Source organism: Nerophis ophidion, linkage group LG27 (assembly GCF_033978795.1).
Source record: "Nerophis ophidion isolate RoL-2023_Sa linkage group LG27, RoL_Noph_v1.0, whole genome shotgun sequence".
NCBI classification, from domain to species: Eukaryota; Metazoa; Chordata; class Actinopteri; order Syngnathiformes; family Syngnathidae; genus Nerophis; species Nerophis ophidion.
In genome coordinates, this window is record NC_084637.1 from 24007977 (window position 1) to 24025817 (window position 17841).

Genomic DNA, 17841 nt, shown 5'->3' on the forward strand with positions numbered 1-17841 from the left:
AAAACAGCATTGACCCAGGGAAGATACAGGTGGCCCCATGACAAGGTGTTGGCAATGCTCGCAGACATCTAGGAGCAAGAGAGGAGAAAGAAACACCCAGCCAAAACTAACATTGCTGAGCACCATATATATATATATATACATATATATATATATATATATATACATATATATATATATACACATATATATACATATATATACATATATATGTATATATATACATATATATATATATGTATATATATATATATATATATTCCCTTTCGGGGTCGCGGGGGGCGCTGGCGCCTATCTCAGCTACAATCGGGCGGAAGGCGGGGTACACCCTGGACAAGTCGCCACCTCATCGCAGGGCCAACACAGATAGACAGACAACATTCACACACTAGGGCCAATTTAGTGTTGCCAATCAACCTATCCCCAGGTGCATGTCTTTGGAGGTGGGAGGAAGCCGGAGTACCCGGAGGGAACCCACGCATTCACGGGGAGAACATGCAAACTCCACACAGAAAGATCCCGAGCCTGGATTTGAACCCAGGACTGCAGGAACTTCGTATTGTGAGGCAGACGCACTAACCCCTCTGCCACCGTGAAGCCCTCAGCTACAATATATATGTATATATATATATATATATGTATATATATATATATATATATGTATATATATATATATATATATATATATATATATATATATATATATATATATATATATATATATATATATATATATATATATATATATATATATATATATATATATATATATATATATATATATATATATATATATATTGATTGGATTACCCAGATAATAGTGCTCGATACCGTGGTAGAGCGCAATATGTAGGTGTGGGAAAAATCACAAGACTACTTCATCTCTACAGAACTGTTTCATGAAACAGTTCTGTAGAGATCAATCAATCAATCAATGTTTACTTATATAGCCCTAAATCCCTAGTGTCTCAAAGGGCTGCACAAACCACCATGAAGTAGTCTTGTGATTTTTCCCACACCTACATACATATATATATATATATATATATATATATATATATATATATATATATATATATATGTAATACTTGAATTTCAGTGAATTCTAGCTATAAATATACTCCTCCTCCCTAAAACAAACCCCCCAATCTCCCGAATTCGGAGGTGTCAAGGTTGGCAAGCATGCTGGTACATGCATATCTGTGTGACTCCTCCCTCTCATTATTGCTGCGTGTCGTCACATCCGGCACCAGGTTTTGACCAATCAAGTACGGCTTTACAAAAAAAAAAAGCACCCGACTGTTCGTTTACTTCAAAGAACCGGCTCACGTCATTCATTTCACAGAGCCCATTTTTTTAAAAAAAGAACTGTATTGTTCGTGAAGGACTCACCCGCAGACACGGAAAGATGGCTGCCGTGTTGTTTTTGTTATTGTTAATTAGTTGTCGTGCCCTCGGTTCTGGTCCAGACTTGGAGGTGGGTCGGGTCGAGTTGCGGCGCGTGCGGAGCCTCGCGGCACATTCCAAATACGGAGAGTGTTGGGCGCGTGCACTGGAGGAGCTGGACGCGCACTGCCGGGAGATGACGTCAGAAACACAGGGCCGCTTGGCGCTTAAATTCACACACTGTCACCTGAGCAGGTGAGCGTTGTTGCGGTGAGAGCTCACCTTTGTCACAATACAGGTTTTCTTGTCCGAAGTTGCCAGGTACGACGGTATTAGGCAGGCAGCGACGACACTACATCTCCCATAATGCATTGCAACGGCGGCTCTGTGGTCCGCCACGAACTTTCTCTCGTTATCGCTCACGGTGCTTCTTTCACTCGAGGCTGGATGTTAGTTTTATGGGACTGATTAGTTGTGTATAGTAACAATCTCAAACTAAAGTTTGTATGTTTGTTTGTTGTCGTTAATTTTGTCGTTAGTTGATTTGACTAGCTGGCTAGCAGCTAGCTTACATGGCTAGTACGTACCATAGACATCTCAGTAGACGCAGCATCGAGCGCTACGGGCTCTGACGAGACGCGGGGCCGCCATCTTGGAGTGGTGATCCGCTCCACTCATTGCAATTCATTTGGCAGCAGCAATGAACTGTCAGCGCATTTTAATTCATCTTACCTCACTGAATACCACTGATTTTCACGCGCTTTTTTGTCATACGTGTAGCAATGATAAAGGACACATGTTTTGGCATGATTTATTATTCATAGTTTGCTTAACAGTAACAGAATATTCTTATATGCCAGTGGTTCTCAAATGGCGGTACGTGAGATTTTTTTTAAATATTTTAAAAACAGCAACAATTCAAAAATCCTTTATAATAATATTTATTGAATAATCCATCCATCCATCCATCTTCTTCCGCTTATCCGAGGTCGGGTCGCGGGGGCAACAGCCTAAGCAGGGAAACCCAGACTTCCCTCTCCCCAGCCACTTCGTCTAGCTCTTCCCGGGGGATCACGAGGCGTTCCCAGGCCAGCCGGGAGACATAGTCTTCCCAACGTGTCCTGGTTCAACCCCCTGGCCTCCTACCGGTTGGACGTGCCCTAAACACCTCCCTAGGGAGGCGTTCGGGTGGCATCCTGACCAGATGCCCGAACCACCTCATCTGGCTCCTCTCGATGTGAAGGAGCATCAGCTTTACTTTGAGTTCCTCCCGGATGGCAGAGCTTCTCACCCTATCTCTAAGGGAGAGCCCCGCCACACGGCGGAGGAAACTCATTTCGGCCGCTTGTACCCGTGATCTTATCCTTTTGGTCATGACCCAAAGCTCATGACCATAGGTGAGGATGGGAACGTAGATCGACCGGTAAATTGAGAGCTTTACCGGTCGATCTACGTTATAATACTTCATCAAAATATGAATGCAAGTTTTGTAACTGTGAAAAGAAATGCAACACTGCAATATTAAGTTTTGACAGCTTAATTTTTTGTGGACATGTTCCATAAATATTTTGTGAAGAAATGCTTAGAACTAAGTTTATGAATCCAGATGGATTTATATTACAATGTCCAAAGAGGGCACTTTAAGTTGATGATTACTTCTATATGTAGGAATCTTTATTTATAATTGACTCACTTGTTAGTTTTTCAACAAGTTTTTTAGTTATTTTTATATATATTTTTTCAAATAGTTCAAGAAAGACCACTACAAATGAGCAGTATTTTGCACTGTTATATAATTTAATAAATCAGAAACTGATGACAAAGTGCTGTATTTTACTTCTTTATCTCTTTTTTTCAACCAAAAATACTTTGCTCTGATTAGGGGGTAAAAAAATGTTCACAGGGGTACATCACTGAAAAAAGGTTGAGAACCACAGTTATAAGTGACCAGACATCCGAGATCAAAACTGGGAATATAATACCAGAGAAGGGGGAAAATACGGTCAGCTATTTTTAAATTGAAGAAACAATATGATTAGGTTATATATACATGCGTATATCCTACATAAACAATGTATAAATAAAATTGTTTAGATAGATAGATAGTACTTTATTGATTCCTCCTGTAGAGTTCCTTCAGGAAAATAAAAATTATAAGTTCATTAGATATTTTTTTAGTTTTTATTTGAAGGGACAATGCACAGAAACATTAAGCTCAAAGACAGATATTTTCTGTACCAGATTATAGCTAATTTCCATCTGCAGTCCCTAGCTACCTAAATTAAATTGATACAAAAATCATGCAATAAAATTATGACAGTAAAATCATATCATATCATGTAATCAAATTTAGAAAAGTCATAAAATGCCCTTTCATGGATATACAACACAAAACAATACAACATATACAATACAACCACACCTCATTTACACCATCACACACAGACAATACATGCTCTTGTTCACATCTGTCATCATTTCTAAAAACAACCACGATTTTAACACACACCTCACAATTTACAACAAAAATGCTGCCATGGATAAATATTCATCCATCCATCCATCCATCCATCCATTTTCTACAGCTTATTCCCTTTGGGGTCGCTGGTGCCTATCTCAGCTACAATCGGGCGGAAGGCGGGGTACACCCTGGACATGTCGCCACCTCATCGCAGGGCCAACACAGATAGACAGACAACATTCACACTCACATTCACACACTAGGGCCAATTTAGTGTTGCCAATCAACATATCCCCAGGTGCATGTCTTTGGAAGTGGGAGGAAGCCGGAGTACCCGGAGGGAACCCACGCATTCACGGGGAGAACATGCAAACTCCAAATATAATAAATATAATACACATTAAGTTGATCTGTCAAACATAGTACCCACCTTATTGACCGTGTGAGCAGCTTTGATTGCTCCAAAGCCACTTTTTCACTTAAATTGTAAATGAAGAGTAATCTGTTAAACTTTTAAGGTTTGTTGTGAGGTCGTTCCATTCCGTTATGGCTTTATATGAAAAGGCTGATTGTGCAAAATATGTTTTACATCTGAGTACGCTACACTGCCCCCTGGTGGAGTCTCGTGTGTTTGTGCTCCCTAAGATATCTATATATCTTAGGGACCTATAGACTGTATAACTCTGTTGCTGCAGCAGCAGAGTTTATTCTGTCTTGACACTTTGTATTGATATTTTGTATTGCATTCTTTCCTTAAATGATAATGTTTACAGTAATTGTTTTATATGTATTTTTTTATGTATGTCGATTTGGATAAAAGCATCTGCCAAATACTTAAACATAAACATATATAAACACCTGAAAGTCTTTATATCAGCTCAAACCACCTAATTGTTTCACTGTATTCAGAATAAAACCAAATTTTGTCTTATCCAACAATGTTAGTATTTGAATATTGTTACTTGAAAACTTATTCCTGGCTACAATTATACTGTTAAGTAAGTATTGTTTTAGACTTTGCCTAAAATGAGAATGCATCATAATCAGTGGCGGCTGGTGAATTTTGTTTTAGGTGGGGCTGAACGTTTGTAAACCAAACCCCTGTAGGGGGGTCATCATCCCCCAAAAGATTTCTTTGTGATTTTCACATACAAATGAAGCATTCTGGTGCATTCTGACAAACTAATGAAGACAAAATAGAAAATTTCATCGGTTTGCAGGGAACTATATATAATATACACACACTGTTTTCACAAAATGTATTGAATGAATAGAGAATCCTTTTAAATCAGGAAAAAAAATAATTTTTGAATCGAGAATCGTGTTGAATTGAAAAAAAAAAAAAGATTTTGAATCGAATCGTACCCCCAGAATCGATATTGAATCGAATTGTGGGACACCCAAAGATTTGCAGCCCTAATATATATATATATATATATATATATATATATATATATATATATATATATGTGTGTGTGTGTGTGCGTGTATATACATGTATACAGTATATATGTGTGTATATACAGTATATAAAATGTATGTATGTGTATAGCCTATTTTTACATTTGTATGACAAACTTGAAGGAGCCTCAAAGGTTTGAAAAATTCATATATTGGGTTTGAAAATAAAAAAATGTCAAGATGACTCTTTCATGTTTTTTGATTTTTCAGTTTGTGGCCCTGAGGGGAAAACATTTCAGCACCCCCAATTTAGACATTTTATGCTTCTAAATGCTTAATTTATGCCAAAAGTACACATAGAATATGCTTAAAAAAGGAAAAAAAAATCAGCGGCCCGAACTTCGAAATACGATGTAGACTGAAAACACTTGGAGTGAAAACAAAACAAAAAGTCGTACGAATCACTAAACACTGATTCATGACGCAACACACAAAAGAGAGGAAGAGAATCCTTACCCTCAAACCCTCCTCACTGTCCTCCTCAGCTCAGGCAGGGCTTTCCCCTCCTGCCCTGAGGGGTCAGGGGTCAGCAGCTGCACGTCCTCGATGGACCCTGTGGCCTTCAACTCTTACACCGAGTTCTTCACGCACGCTCACGCCATATGTCACTTCCTGCACGTCGAAGCCTCGCACGACCGAGCCGAGAACACCATGCACAGGTAACACAAACCCAACATGAACAAGTAACACACACACACACACGACATGCACAGGTAACACACACGCATGACATACACAGGCAACAAACACACAACATATACAGGTAACACACACATAAGACATATACAGGTATCACATGACATGCACAGGTAACAGACACACACACAACACATACAGGTAACACACACGACATGCACAGGTAACAACTTGCTGAGAAAGTTGACACAGGTGTGTATGTGATCGTGTGTTCCAGGCTGACCGAGAGTTCTGCAGGTGTGGTGGAGCAGTTGGAGTCCACCAAGCACATGGCTGAGGAGCTGATGGAAGCCCAGAGTGTGGCCTTGCAGGCCCATCAGGAGATCCTGGAAAGTGGAAAGGAGCTGAGACTCACCCTGAGAGACTCCACCCAGGGTAATACGCACACGCCAACACTCATTGACACATTAATATAGTCAGTCTTCTGCCCTCTGCTGGGTAAAAGTGGTGCTGCTCTATGTCACATGACAACCGCAGGTCTGAGGTCAATGTTCTCCGAGCTGAGCAGCGTCTCCAGGGAGCAGCAGGTGGCGCTCTCGGAGCTCTTCAGCAGAGTGTCCTTCCTGCAGAACTTCCTGATGATGGAGGCGCACAGTGCCACTTCCTGCCTGTACAACGCCGGTGCACTCTGCGCCTCCTTCCTCCTCACCTCCACCCAGCGCTCCTCCAGAGCCAGGTAACTCCTCCCCCAGCACCATCTACCGGACTGCCTTGCTCACCGTGTGTCAAACTCCTTTTTGTTGAGAGCCACATCACAGTTATGGCTGCCCTTAGAGGGACAAAATAAATGATGTGGCCCACCACATTGAATGAGATTGGAAGGCCAAATTAATAGGTGACAGGCCACTGAAATAACGAGACGGACTGAGTTAAACAAAGTGGCAGGCCATATTGAATGATATGGCCGGCAACATTAATAAGGTGACAGGCCAGCTTTAAATGACAAAACAGACTAAGTTAAATGATGTGGCGGGCCATATTTATAAGGTGACAGGCCACTTTAAATGACAAGACAGACTAAGTTAAATGATGTAGTGGGCCACGAACGATATGTTGGGCCACGTTAACAAGGTGACAGGCCACTGAAATGACGAGATGGACTAAGTTAAACAAAGTGGCAGGCCACATTGAATGATATGGCCGGCAACATTAATAAGGTGACAGGCCAAGTTCAATGACAAAACAGACTAAGTTAAATGATGTGGCAGGCCATATTTATAAGGTGACAGGCCACTTTAAATGACAAGACGTACAGGTAAATGATGTAGCAGGCCACAATGAACGATATGGTGAGCCACATTAACAAGGTGAAGGACCACTTTAAATGACGAGACGGACTAGGTTAAATTATGTGGGGGGGCCCCATTGAATGACATGGCGGGCCACATTAAGGGGATGGACCACTTTAAATGATGAGATGGACTAGGTTAAATGAGTGGTGGGCCACGTTGAATGAAATAGGGGGTCACGTTAAATGACGAGATGGACTGGGTTAAATGACGTGGCGGGCCACAGTGAACGATATGGCAGGCCACATTGAATGACATGGCAGGCCACATTTAATGACATGGCGGATCATCTCAATAAAGTGACAGACCACATTAAATGACGAGACGGACTAGGTTTAATGGCGTGGCAGGCCACTTTAACAAGGTGACAGACCACTTTAAATGACGAGACGGACTAGGTTAAATTATGTGGGGGGCTACATTGAATGACATGGCGTGCCACAATAAGGTGATGGGCCACTTTTAATGATGAGATGGGCTAGGTTAAATGATGTGGCGGGCGACATGGCAGGCCACATTAATAAGGTGACAGGCCACGTTCATAAGGTGACAGGCCACGTTAATAAGGTAACAGGCTACTTTAAATGACAAGACAGACTAGGTTAAATGATATTGTGGCCCACTTTAAATGATGTGGGGAGCCACATTGAATGACATAAGGTGACAGACCCCATTAAATGACGAGATGGACTCTGTTAAATGACTTGGTGGGCCACATTGAATGACGTGGTGGACCACATTAATAAGGTGACGGACCACATTAAATGACGAGACGGACTGGTTAAATGATGTGGCGGGGGCCAAATTAATAATGTGGCGGACTAAGTTAAATGATGCGGCAGACTGCATTGAACGACATGGCTGTCCACATTAATAAGGTGACAGACCGCGTTAAATGATGCAGCAGGCCACATCAAATGACATGAAAGACCACATTTTAAATGATGGGGCAGACCACATTGACACTCATAAGGTGACGGACCACTTTAAATGATGTGGTGTGCCACCAAAAATGGCGTTCCAAACCACATTCACGGCGTGGCGGGCCACTTAAAAGGATGTGGCAGGTAACATTAATGGTGTGTGTGTGTGTGTGTGTGTGTGTGTGTGTTGCAGGTTAGTGTTGTTGGGTTTGGTGTTTTTGAACTTTTACTTGGAGAGAAAGATCTGCCAGTTTGTGATGACTTCTGATCTGCCGGACCACAAACAAATGGTAAGTGTGTCTTCTGGTGTGTGTGTGTGTGTGTGTGTGTGTGTGTGTGTGTGTGTGTGTGTGTGTGTGTGTGTGTGTGTGTGTGTGTGTGTGTGTGTGTGTGTGTGTGTGTGTGTGTGTGTGTGTGTGTTGTGCAACATGTGACGTGTGTGTGTTGTGTAACATGTGATATGTTTGTGTTGTGTAACATGTGATGTGTGTAAAATGTGAGATGTGTGTGCATGTTGTGTGTGATGTGTGTGTTGTGTAGCGTGTGGGTTGTGTAACATGAATTGTGTGTGTTGTGTAACGTGTCATGTGTGTTGTGTATCGGGATGTGTGTGTGTGTGTGGGTGTTTAACATGTGATGTGTGTGTGTTGTGTAACATGTCGTGGCTGTGTGTGTTGTGTAACATGAGATGTGTGTTGTGTAGCGTGTGTGTTGTGTAACATGAATTGTGTGTGTTGTGTAACATGTGTGTTGTGTATTGTGATGTGTGTGTGTTGTATAACATGTGGCTTGTGTGTTGTGTAACATGTCGTGTGTGCAGGAGCTGGTCAGTGTTTACGTTGGCGTGCTGAGGAGGTTCATGGTGGGCGTGGCCGTGTTGGTTCTGCTCTGGGTGTGTGTCCGTTACGTGGACCCGGGTCAGCAGAGTCTTCTGGTCCTGCAGCAGCTCCGAGACACACAATGTCGCCTGCAGGAGGCGCTACAGAGAGCAGGTCTGTCTGTGGACTACATTCAAGTCCAGTTTTTAACACAGTTTTCACTAGGGATGGGTACCGAATTCAGTACTTTTACAGGCACTGACCGAATTCTATGTGCACCAGCGGGTGTCAATTCACGTCAAATCAAATGGTGCCACATTTGGATATTTTGTTCCACGTGACGTCACAGCCGGTTGCAGACTAAACAGCGAATCATGTAAACAATCAGTCAAGCAGCACTGAGAGCGGACTCAGCCAAGCTCCCTCTATGTTGCAATGTTCTACAGCAAAAAGGCAAGTATGCTTGGTGGAAAACACTGCAACGTAAAGTGTTTTCCAACGTGCGCTAGCTTGATGCTAATTTACATGGGATTTGCCATACACAAGCTATAATTAGCAGTGGCAATTTTACATGGCGATTTCATCACTTTCAAATTTAGCAATAAAAACTACAACTAAGATGAATGTTGCAGCTGGTTTGAAATAAGTGTAATACTTACAGTATAAACTAGAGATCGGATCTTTGAAGGGAGCCGCTGCTTTTAAAAGAGCCATTCAAAAGACTGGCTCGTTTTCATAGCTAGTTTTTTTTTTTAACCTTTTTTTTTTTTTTTTCGAGGAAACAATCACTAGTATCAGATAAGATGTAGCTCAAAACAATTTAATTTACACAAATGTTGTTGGGAATTATTCTGAAGTGTCGGCTATAATTAAATTGTTTTGTTGTGTTTTTATTGTTTATTGCGGTGCCATATTTCTTGCTTTGGTTTTGACATCACTCGTTTGAATTTTCCCTCACTTTAACAATATAGAACAACATACATGCATAAAAAGTAAGAATAAAATGCATTTATTGATATTAAAAGTATAAATAAAATGACAATAAATATTAGGAGATAATAAAAATGTGAGCACATAATTTTACTACCAAACTTGGTGTGTGTACACTTGAACTACTACACTTTGAATAATTAACCCTGAAAAGTGAATACAACTCAATAAATAAATAAAATAAAAATTAAATAAAATTTGAAAAATTATGTATTTTATATATATGTATGTATGTATATATATATATATATATATATATATATATATATAATATAATATACATACGTATATATAATATATTAGGGGTATGGGAAAAAATAAATTCGAGTACGAATTGAATCGAATACGTTGTGCGATTCAAAATCGTTTCTCATTTTTTTTAAAAACGATTTTTATTTATTTATTTATTTATTTTTATCAATCCAACAAACCACTACACAGCAATACCATAACAATTCAATCCATTTCCAAAACCAAACCTGACCCAGCAACACTCAGAACTGCAATAAACAGAGCAATTGAGAAGAGACACAAACACGACACGGAGCAAACTAAAATTTGCGAAACAAAAATGAATATTATCAACATTAATATTAGTTATCGTTTCAGCATAGCAGTGATTAAAAATCCCTCATTGACATTATCATTAGCCATTTATTTAAAAAAAAAGGAAAGAACAATAGTGTCACAGTGGCTTGCACTTGCATCGCATCTCATAAGCTTGACAACACACTGTGTCCAATATTTTCCCAAAGATGAAATAAGTCATATTTTTGGTTCGTTTAATAGTTAAAACAAATTTACATTACTGCAATCAGTTGATAAAACATTGTCCTTTACAATTATAAAAGCTTTTTAAAAAAAATCTACTACGCTGCTTGCATGTCAGCAGACTGGGGTAGATCCTGCTGAAATCCTATGTATTGAATGAATACAGAATCGTTTTGAATCGGAAAAATATCGTTTTTGAATCGAGAATCGCGTTGACTCGAAAAAAAATCGATATATAATCAAATCGCGACCCCAAGAATCGATATTGAATCGAATTGTGGGACACCCAAAGATTCGCAGCCCAGTATATATGTATGTGTATATATATATGTTTGTGTATATATATATATGTATTTATGTATGTATGTTTAATATATGTATATGTGTATATGTATGTATGTATATGTGTATATGTATGTATATATGTATATGCTTGTATATATATATATTTATGTATGTATGTATATGTTTGTATATATATATATTTATGTATGTATGTATATGTGTATGTTTGTATGTATATATATTTATGTATGTAGGTATGTATATATATATATATATATATATATATATATATACTGTACATACATGTACTGTATATGTGTGTATATATATGTATGTATGTATAAATATATATGTATGTATATATACATTTATGAATGTATGTGTATGTATATATGTATATGTGTGTGTGTGTGTATGTATGTATGTGTGTATATATATATATATATATATATATATATATATATATATATATATATATATATATATATATATATATATATATATATATATATATATATATATATATATATATATATATATATATATATATAGTACACACAGACACAATACTTCAGGGTGAGTTCACTGGTGTCGAACACAGTGCAGGGTTCTGGTGGGCATATGAGGGCTGCACAGTGGCCGAGGTCTTGCTCTCTCATGCCGTCGCTGTAGGTGTTCTTGATGTGGAGGTTGATGTCCTTTCCGGGATATGAGAGCTGACCAGTACGTTTCTCTCCCAGCAGCTTCTTTGTGAATCCAAATGGGTTTGCAATGAAGGCACTGCGCTCGCGGGCCCTTTCTTTGCCTCTCTTCCTGTGCCACTTGGCACGTTGCAGGGTGAGTAGCCTATCCCAGGGGCGTCGCCATACATATTTCACTGGGGCACGTGCCCCACTGTTGATCTGCAGTGCCCCAGTGAAAATTTTACCCAAAAAAAAAAAAACGCTTCAGAGTTTTAAGTCTACATAACATAAACAACAGCGCACATACTACTTTGTATGGTAATTGATTGCTACTGTATTCACTCCACTAACAATGAGCACATGGCTAATTAATATGGTAATTTACTCACGTGTGGATGAGACTTCGGTTGAGAGAGAGAGAGAGAGAGAGAGAGAGAGAGGATGCAAATCACTGCGTGAGGTAGGTAACGTTAGCCAACAACAATTTGTTAATTACATTTTTTTGATTTTGATTTGACTCAAACTGTAACTCCTGGATGGATTTAAGAAAGTTATTCGCCCGCAGCAAGAAGCAGTAGTAATTAGAGATGTACGTGAAGTCCTAGCTAGCTAGGCAACATCATTGTCTTAAGTTGATGCTAAGTTAGCTAACGTTATTCCTTGTATCAAGACAAACATATTCATTTGCTGTACGAGCTGTCGGGAGAATTTCCAATGAACATGAAACATAATGTTGGTTATTGTCTGCTGGTTCTGCATCAATGGTGATTTGGAGTCAGCATGTGTGAGTTGAGTGCTTATCAAATGCTTTATCTTCAGGAAGAAAATTTTTTTTCCATATCAAGTCTTGAGCCAAATTTTTAAATCATTCAAGTTTATTTCACAGAAAAATAGCACAGTAGACTTGTCTTGTTAATCGGTGTGTCTTTGACTAAAATAATCTTGTTTTGTCACCAGAAAAATGGCTACAGCTAAAGCATCTGGTTTTATTTCCAGAAAAAATAGTAACATTTCTGTATTTGTTTTCAGAAAGATGGCTGAAAATATCGGGTTTTGTTGCCCCATTTAGATTTTTTTTAACTATATTTCCATGTTGTCCTGTGTCCTCCTCCAACTTGTTAGTCGGTTTGCCTTTTGCTAAAATACTCACTAATAGTCACTAGAAAAAAGACTAAAATAATCTGGTTTTGTTGCCACAATTTGATTTTTTTGTCCCTAAACTTTTTTTCTTCCATGCACACAGCTGACTGTGACTCAATGAAAATGACACACAATCCACTTTTATGTCACGACCCACCAGTTGGGAACCACTGGTCAACTGTATAACAGTTACTGTAATATTTCCATGTCTGTCCAGAGTGATTGACCACTTTGCAAAAATGAAAAGGAGACGTTACAGTTTACTTCTCAGAAAATGATTCCCTTAACAGACACACAACAGTTGTTCATTTATTCTACTACCGTGGCTTTATTGTTTTGTGTATCCATCCATCCATCCATCCATCATCCTCCGCTTATCCGAGGTCGGGTCGCGGGGGCAGCAGCCTAAGCAGGGAAGCCCAGACTTCCCTATCTCCAGCCACTTCGTCTAGCTCTTCCCGGGGGATCCCGAGGCGTTCCCAGGCCAGCCGGGAGACATAGTCTTCCCAACGTGTCCTGGGTCTTCCCCGTGGCCTCCTACCAGCTGGACGTGCCCTAAACACATCCCTAGGGAGGCGTTCGGGTGGCATCCTGACCAGATGCCCGAACCACCTCATCTGGCTCCTCTCGATGTGGAGGAGCAGCGGCTTTACGTTGAGCTCCTCCCGGATGGCAGAGCTTCTCACCCTATCTCTAAGGGAGAGCCCCGCCACCCGGCGGAGGAAACCCATTTCGGCCGCTTGTACCCGTGATCTTATCCTTTCGGTCATGATCCAAAGCTCATGACCATAGGTGAGGATGGGAACGTAGATCGACCGGTAAATTGAGAGCTTTGCCTTCCGGCTCAGCTCCTTCTTCACCACAACGGATCGATACAACGTCCGCATTATTGAAGACGCCGCACCGATCCGCCTGTCGATCTCACGATCCACTCTTCCCCCACTCGTGAACAAGACTCCTAGGTACTTGAACTCCTCCACTTGGGGCAGGGTCTCCTCCCCAACCCGGAGATGGCACTCCACCCTTTTCCGGGCGAGAACCATGGACTCGGACTTGGAGGTGCTGATTCTCATTCCGGTCGCTTCACACTCGGCTGCGAACCGATCCAGTGAGAGCTGAAGATCCCGGCCAGATGAAGCCATCAGGACTACATCATCTGCAAAAAGCAGAGACCTAATCCCGTGGCCACCAAACCGGAACCCCTCAACGCCTTGACTGCGCCTAGAAATTCTGTCCATAAAAGTTATGAACAGAATCGGTGACAAAGGACAGCCTTGGCGGAGTCCAACCTTCACTGGAAAAGTGTCCGACTTACTGCCAGCAATGCGGACCAAGCTCTGACACTGATCATACAGGGAGCGGACTGCCACAATAAGACAGTCCGATACCCCATACTCTCTGACAATTCTGTTTTGTGTATATTTTATAGTTTTGTGTATCTGAAATAGGATTAGCCACATTGCCATAAATGGAAATTAAATAATATAAAAGAACCCAGAGATATAGGGGTGCTTTATTTTTTGTTTTACTTTTGTAGATGTTAAATTTGCAGATGATTACTGCAATAAATATTTCAAAAAGATTCATTGCTCTTCCTTTTCGCTTTTACCAGTAGGAGTTTAGAAGTCTGGAGTAAAAAAGTGCACAAGTAGGTCAAGTGCATTAGTTAATTTCAGGTGGTTAATCAAAGATCCATACAACATAATCTGATATGATTTCATAGTTTAAAGCACTATTTATGTATTTTTTATGATAAATTAGTGCTAAAAATGTTTATGCTTGCGCGCTTTGCACGCTCACATGAATTATTTGTGCCTCAGGTGTGCCCCAGTACAGCATTAGGTCTAGTGACGCCCCTGGCCTATCCCTTACCACACCCCTCAGTTCTGCCAAGGCTGCCTGCCTTCTCATTGTTGCTCGCCTTCTTGTACTGGCTCCTGAGTACTCTTTAAGTTCTTGTCTGAGTTGGGAAATCTTGGTTTCTCGCCGGTTTAGAATTGGTGCTGCAGTTGTAGTCTTGGTGGTGCGTTGTTTCTTGATGCCAAACCTTGGCTGTTGCTTCCAGGGCTGTATAAACATCTTCATCAAACAGTTGCCACTCTGACTCCTTGTTGGCAGCGGGCCACAATATCCGACGATGCTCTTACGGTCTGCTTTGGGGTTGCGCGAGTGGTGCTTGGAGGTTCTGGGCACTGTGAGCAGTGTTCGGGCCTGGATCCTCGTCTGTCTCATTAGGTGCCAGACAGGGTACTGGGACTGTGCGTTGCGCCACAGGTTTTCTTCGGCAGGCCATCTTGGTCTGATGTAGCTTTAGACCAGTCGGGTTTTTGCAGACCACGCCACATTTGCAGACTGCACTCGTAATCAATTGTCCATTCGCAGGGGTCGTACCAGAAAATCTGTCCGTTCGGGGGGTATATATATATATATATATATATATATATATATATATATATATATATATATATATATACACACATATGTATATATATACACACACACACATATATATATATATGTATATGTAGATAGATGGATGCATATAGATGTGTGTGTGTGTGTATACATGTATATATAAAACTTATATACATATTTTATATATACATATAAAACACATATATATATATATATATATTTATTTAAAAAATGTTTATATACTACCATACTTGGTGTGTGTACACTTGAGCTACTACCCTTTGAATAATGAACCCCAAAAAGTGAATACAACTCAATAAATAAAATAAAAGTTAGATACAATTTAAAAATATATGCCAATGTATATTTTTTTATATGAACATTTTTTTCATTTATTAAAAAACGTTAATCCAAATGCTGCTAATTTTGCTTTAACTCTGACTCTTTTTCTAGTCCACTTTCCGACGTTAAATAAAAAAAAAACGGCTCCCAACTGGGAATCGGTTCTCATCGTTCACCTAAAAGAGCTGTTCAAAAGACTCTATTTGTGCTGGAACATCACACCTTTGTAGGGCGCAACATGACACATCCAGTGTCCTGCGAAAAGCCACTTCCGAGTTAGACAACAAACCATAGATGGCCTATACAGCACTGCCACCTAATGTCTTGGAAGTGCAATTGCATCCTAAAAAAAGTTATCATAATCAGCTTTTTTTTTAATAGTACATAAAAAAATATAATTCTATCATCCAACAATGAACACACAAAAATATTGTAATGTGCCCATCCCTAATTTGTCATTGTAGAAATGATCTGTTCCAGGGTCTTTCATTAGCATACAGGCAATGTATCACATGTCATTGAAGTGTAAAAAGAAGTTAAGGTTGCTCCGTCCACAGAGAACTTGAGCCAATGGAAGAAGGCGGAGCTGGAGGTGAGAAAAGTTCAGAGGTCACCTGACGATAAAAGGAGTTTGATTCAGAGAAGAAGGGAAGAAGAGGAGAACAAGTTGGTGTCCTCCAGCACTAATAACTGGGACCTGTCTCACCTGTCGCTCATTGGTCAGTTTGGCCACACCCATTTGTTGACTTGATGTGGGCGGAGTCATGAGGTGTGTGTGTGTGTGTACTACAGGCTGTTGCTCTGACAGTCCCCTCCGTAGTGCGCTGATCGCCGTGGCAACAGAGACATCAGTGCAGCCCCTCCCTACCCATGATGCCTCAGTGGCCCCCGTCCGACGTCCTCCCCGCCGAGCCTCTTCGCCTCAGGTCTACATCGTCCCGGTGGAGGACAGACAGGTACAGACCAGGACTGAAGGTCCTCCTGCATGTGGGAATGAATTCTGACCTTTGTCCCTTCCTCTAGCCTCGTTACAGCCTCAGGAGCCGAAGTTCCCAGAAACTCTGAATTTTTAACACTTTTTTTTATCTTCAATAAATGTGTTTTTTTTTTTTTTTTTAAAGAGTCAACCATGTGATGACACCATGACCTTTGACCCCGGGAGAAATTACCTGGAAAATCAAAACAGTCCCACTAAAATCCTTAGGGATCCAAAAAGATCCCTAAGGAAAAATAGTGCTATTTTTTACACTTTTATTTTCATAAAAGTGTTGTAAAATAAATCACACACTTCTTTTTAAACTTTCAATGCTTCAATAACTAAATCAACTTCCAATCTATCTATTATAATTTTTTCCATGTTTTTTGTTTGTTTTATTGGCCTTGTTATCAAAATGGTAAAAAACTAAATATGCAGTATCTTCCCGAGAATTTATTCCAAAGTGGAATGTTGGATGTAAAGTATTTGGAGCTTTAAAGACCTACTGAAACCCACTACTACCGACCACGCAGTCTGATAGTTTATATATCAATGATGAAATATTAACATTGCAACACATGCCAATACGGCCTTTTTAGTTTACTAAATTGCAATTTTAAATTTCCCTGGACTTTTTTCTTGAAAACATCGCGTAATGATGACGCGTATGATGACGCGTGTTTGTGACGTTATTGGTTGGAGGGGACATACTAGCTCAGCACCACTTATGGCTAAAAGTCGTCTCTTTTCATCGCATAATTACACAGTAATTTGGACATCTGTTCCTGAATCTTTTGCAATTTGTTCAATTAATAATGGAGACTATAAATAAGAATGCTGTTGGTGGAAATCGGTGTAATTGCAGCTGTCTTTAGAACCAAAACACAGCCGGTGTTTTTTTGTTTGTTGTGAAGCTTTAACACAGAGCGGTCAAGCGAACATGTTTTCTCTACGTCAACCAGCATGTTTTTGGATGGGAAAAAATGTGATATATATCTTACCGGAGACATCAGTGAATTATGCGTCCTCCTGCAGTAGCTGTTCAAAAAAGGCAGCTGTGAGCTTGGCTCCTCGGCTTCTTTCTGAGACATTGCGTGTTCACCGCAGACATCCGACTTTGAGGTATGTCTTTATAATCTCACTAAAACACTATTAAAACAATAAGCAGATAAGGGATCTTCCAGAATTATCCTAATAAATGTGTC

The 17841-nt window shown here is 40.2% G+C and overlaps 2 protein-coding genes across 2 annotated transcripts in view; one reads left to right on the plus strand and one right to left on the minus strand.

Moving 5' to 3' along the window:
- The window catches only part of pcsk1nl (proprotein convertase subtilisin/kexin type 1 inhibitor, like), a 290280-nt gene that overhangs the window by 116105 nt on the left and 156334 nt on the right, over positions 1–17841 (minus strand). The window lies entirely within an intron of this gene.
- On the plus strand, positions 1272–16773 carry LOC133544121 (uncharacterized). Its single transcript, XM_061889191.1, has 9 exons — positions 1272–1641; positions 5794–5967; positions 6222–6379; positions 6482–6680; positions 8410–8506; positions 9037–9208; positions 16218–16379; positions 16453–16616; positions 16684–16773. The coding sequence occupies exons 1-9, from the start codon at positions 1409–1411 to the stop codon at positions 16723–16725; spliced, it is 1401 nt and encodes a 466-aa protein (XP_061745175.1). The 5' UTR covers positions 1272–1408; the 3' UTR covers positions 16726–16773.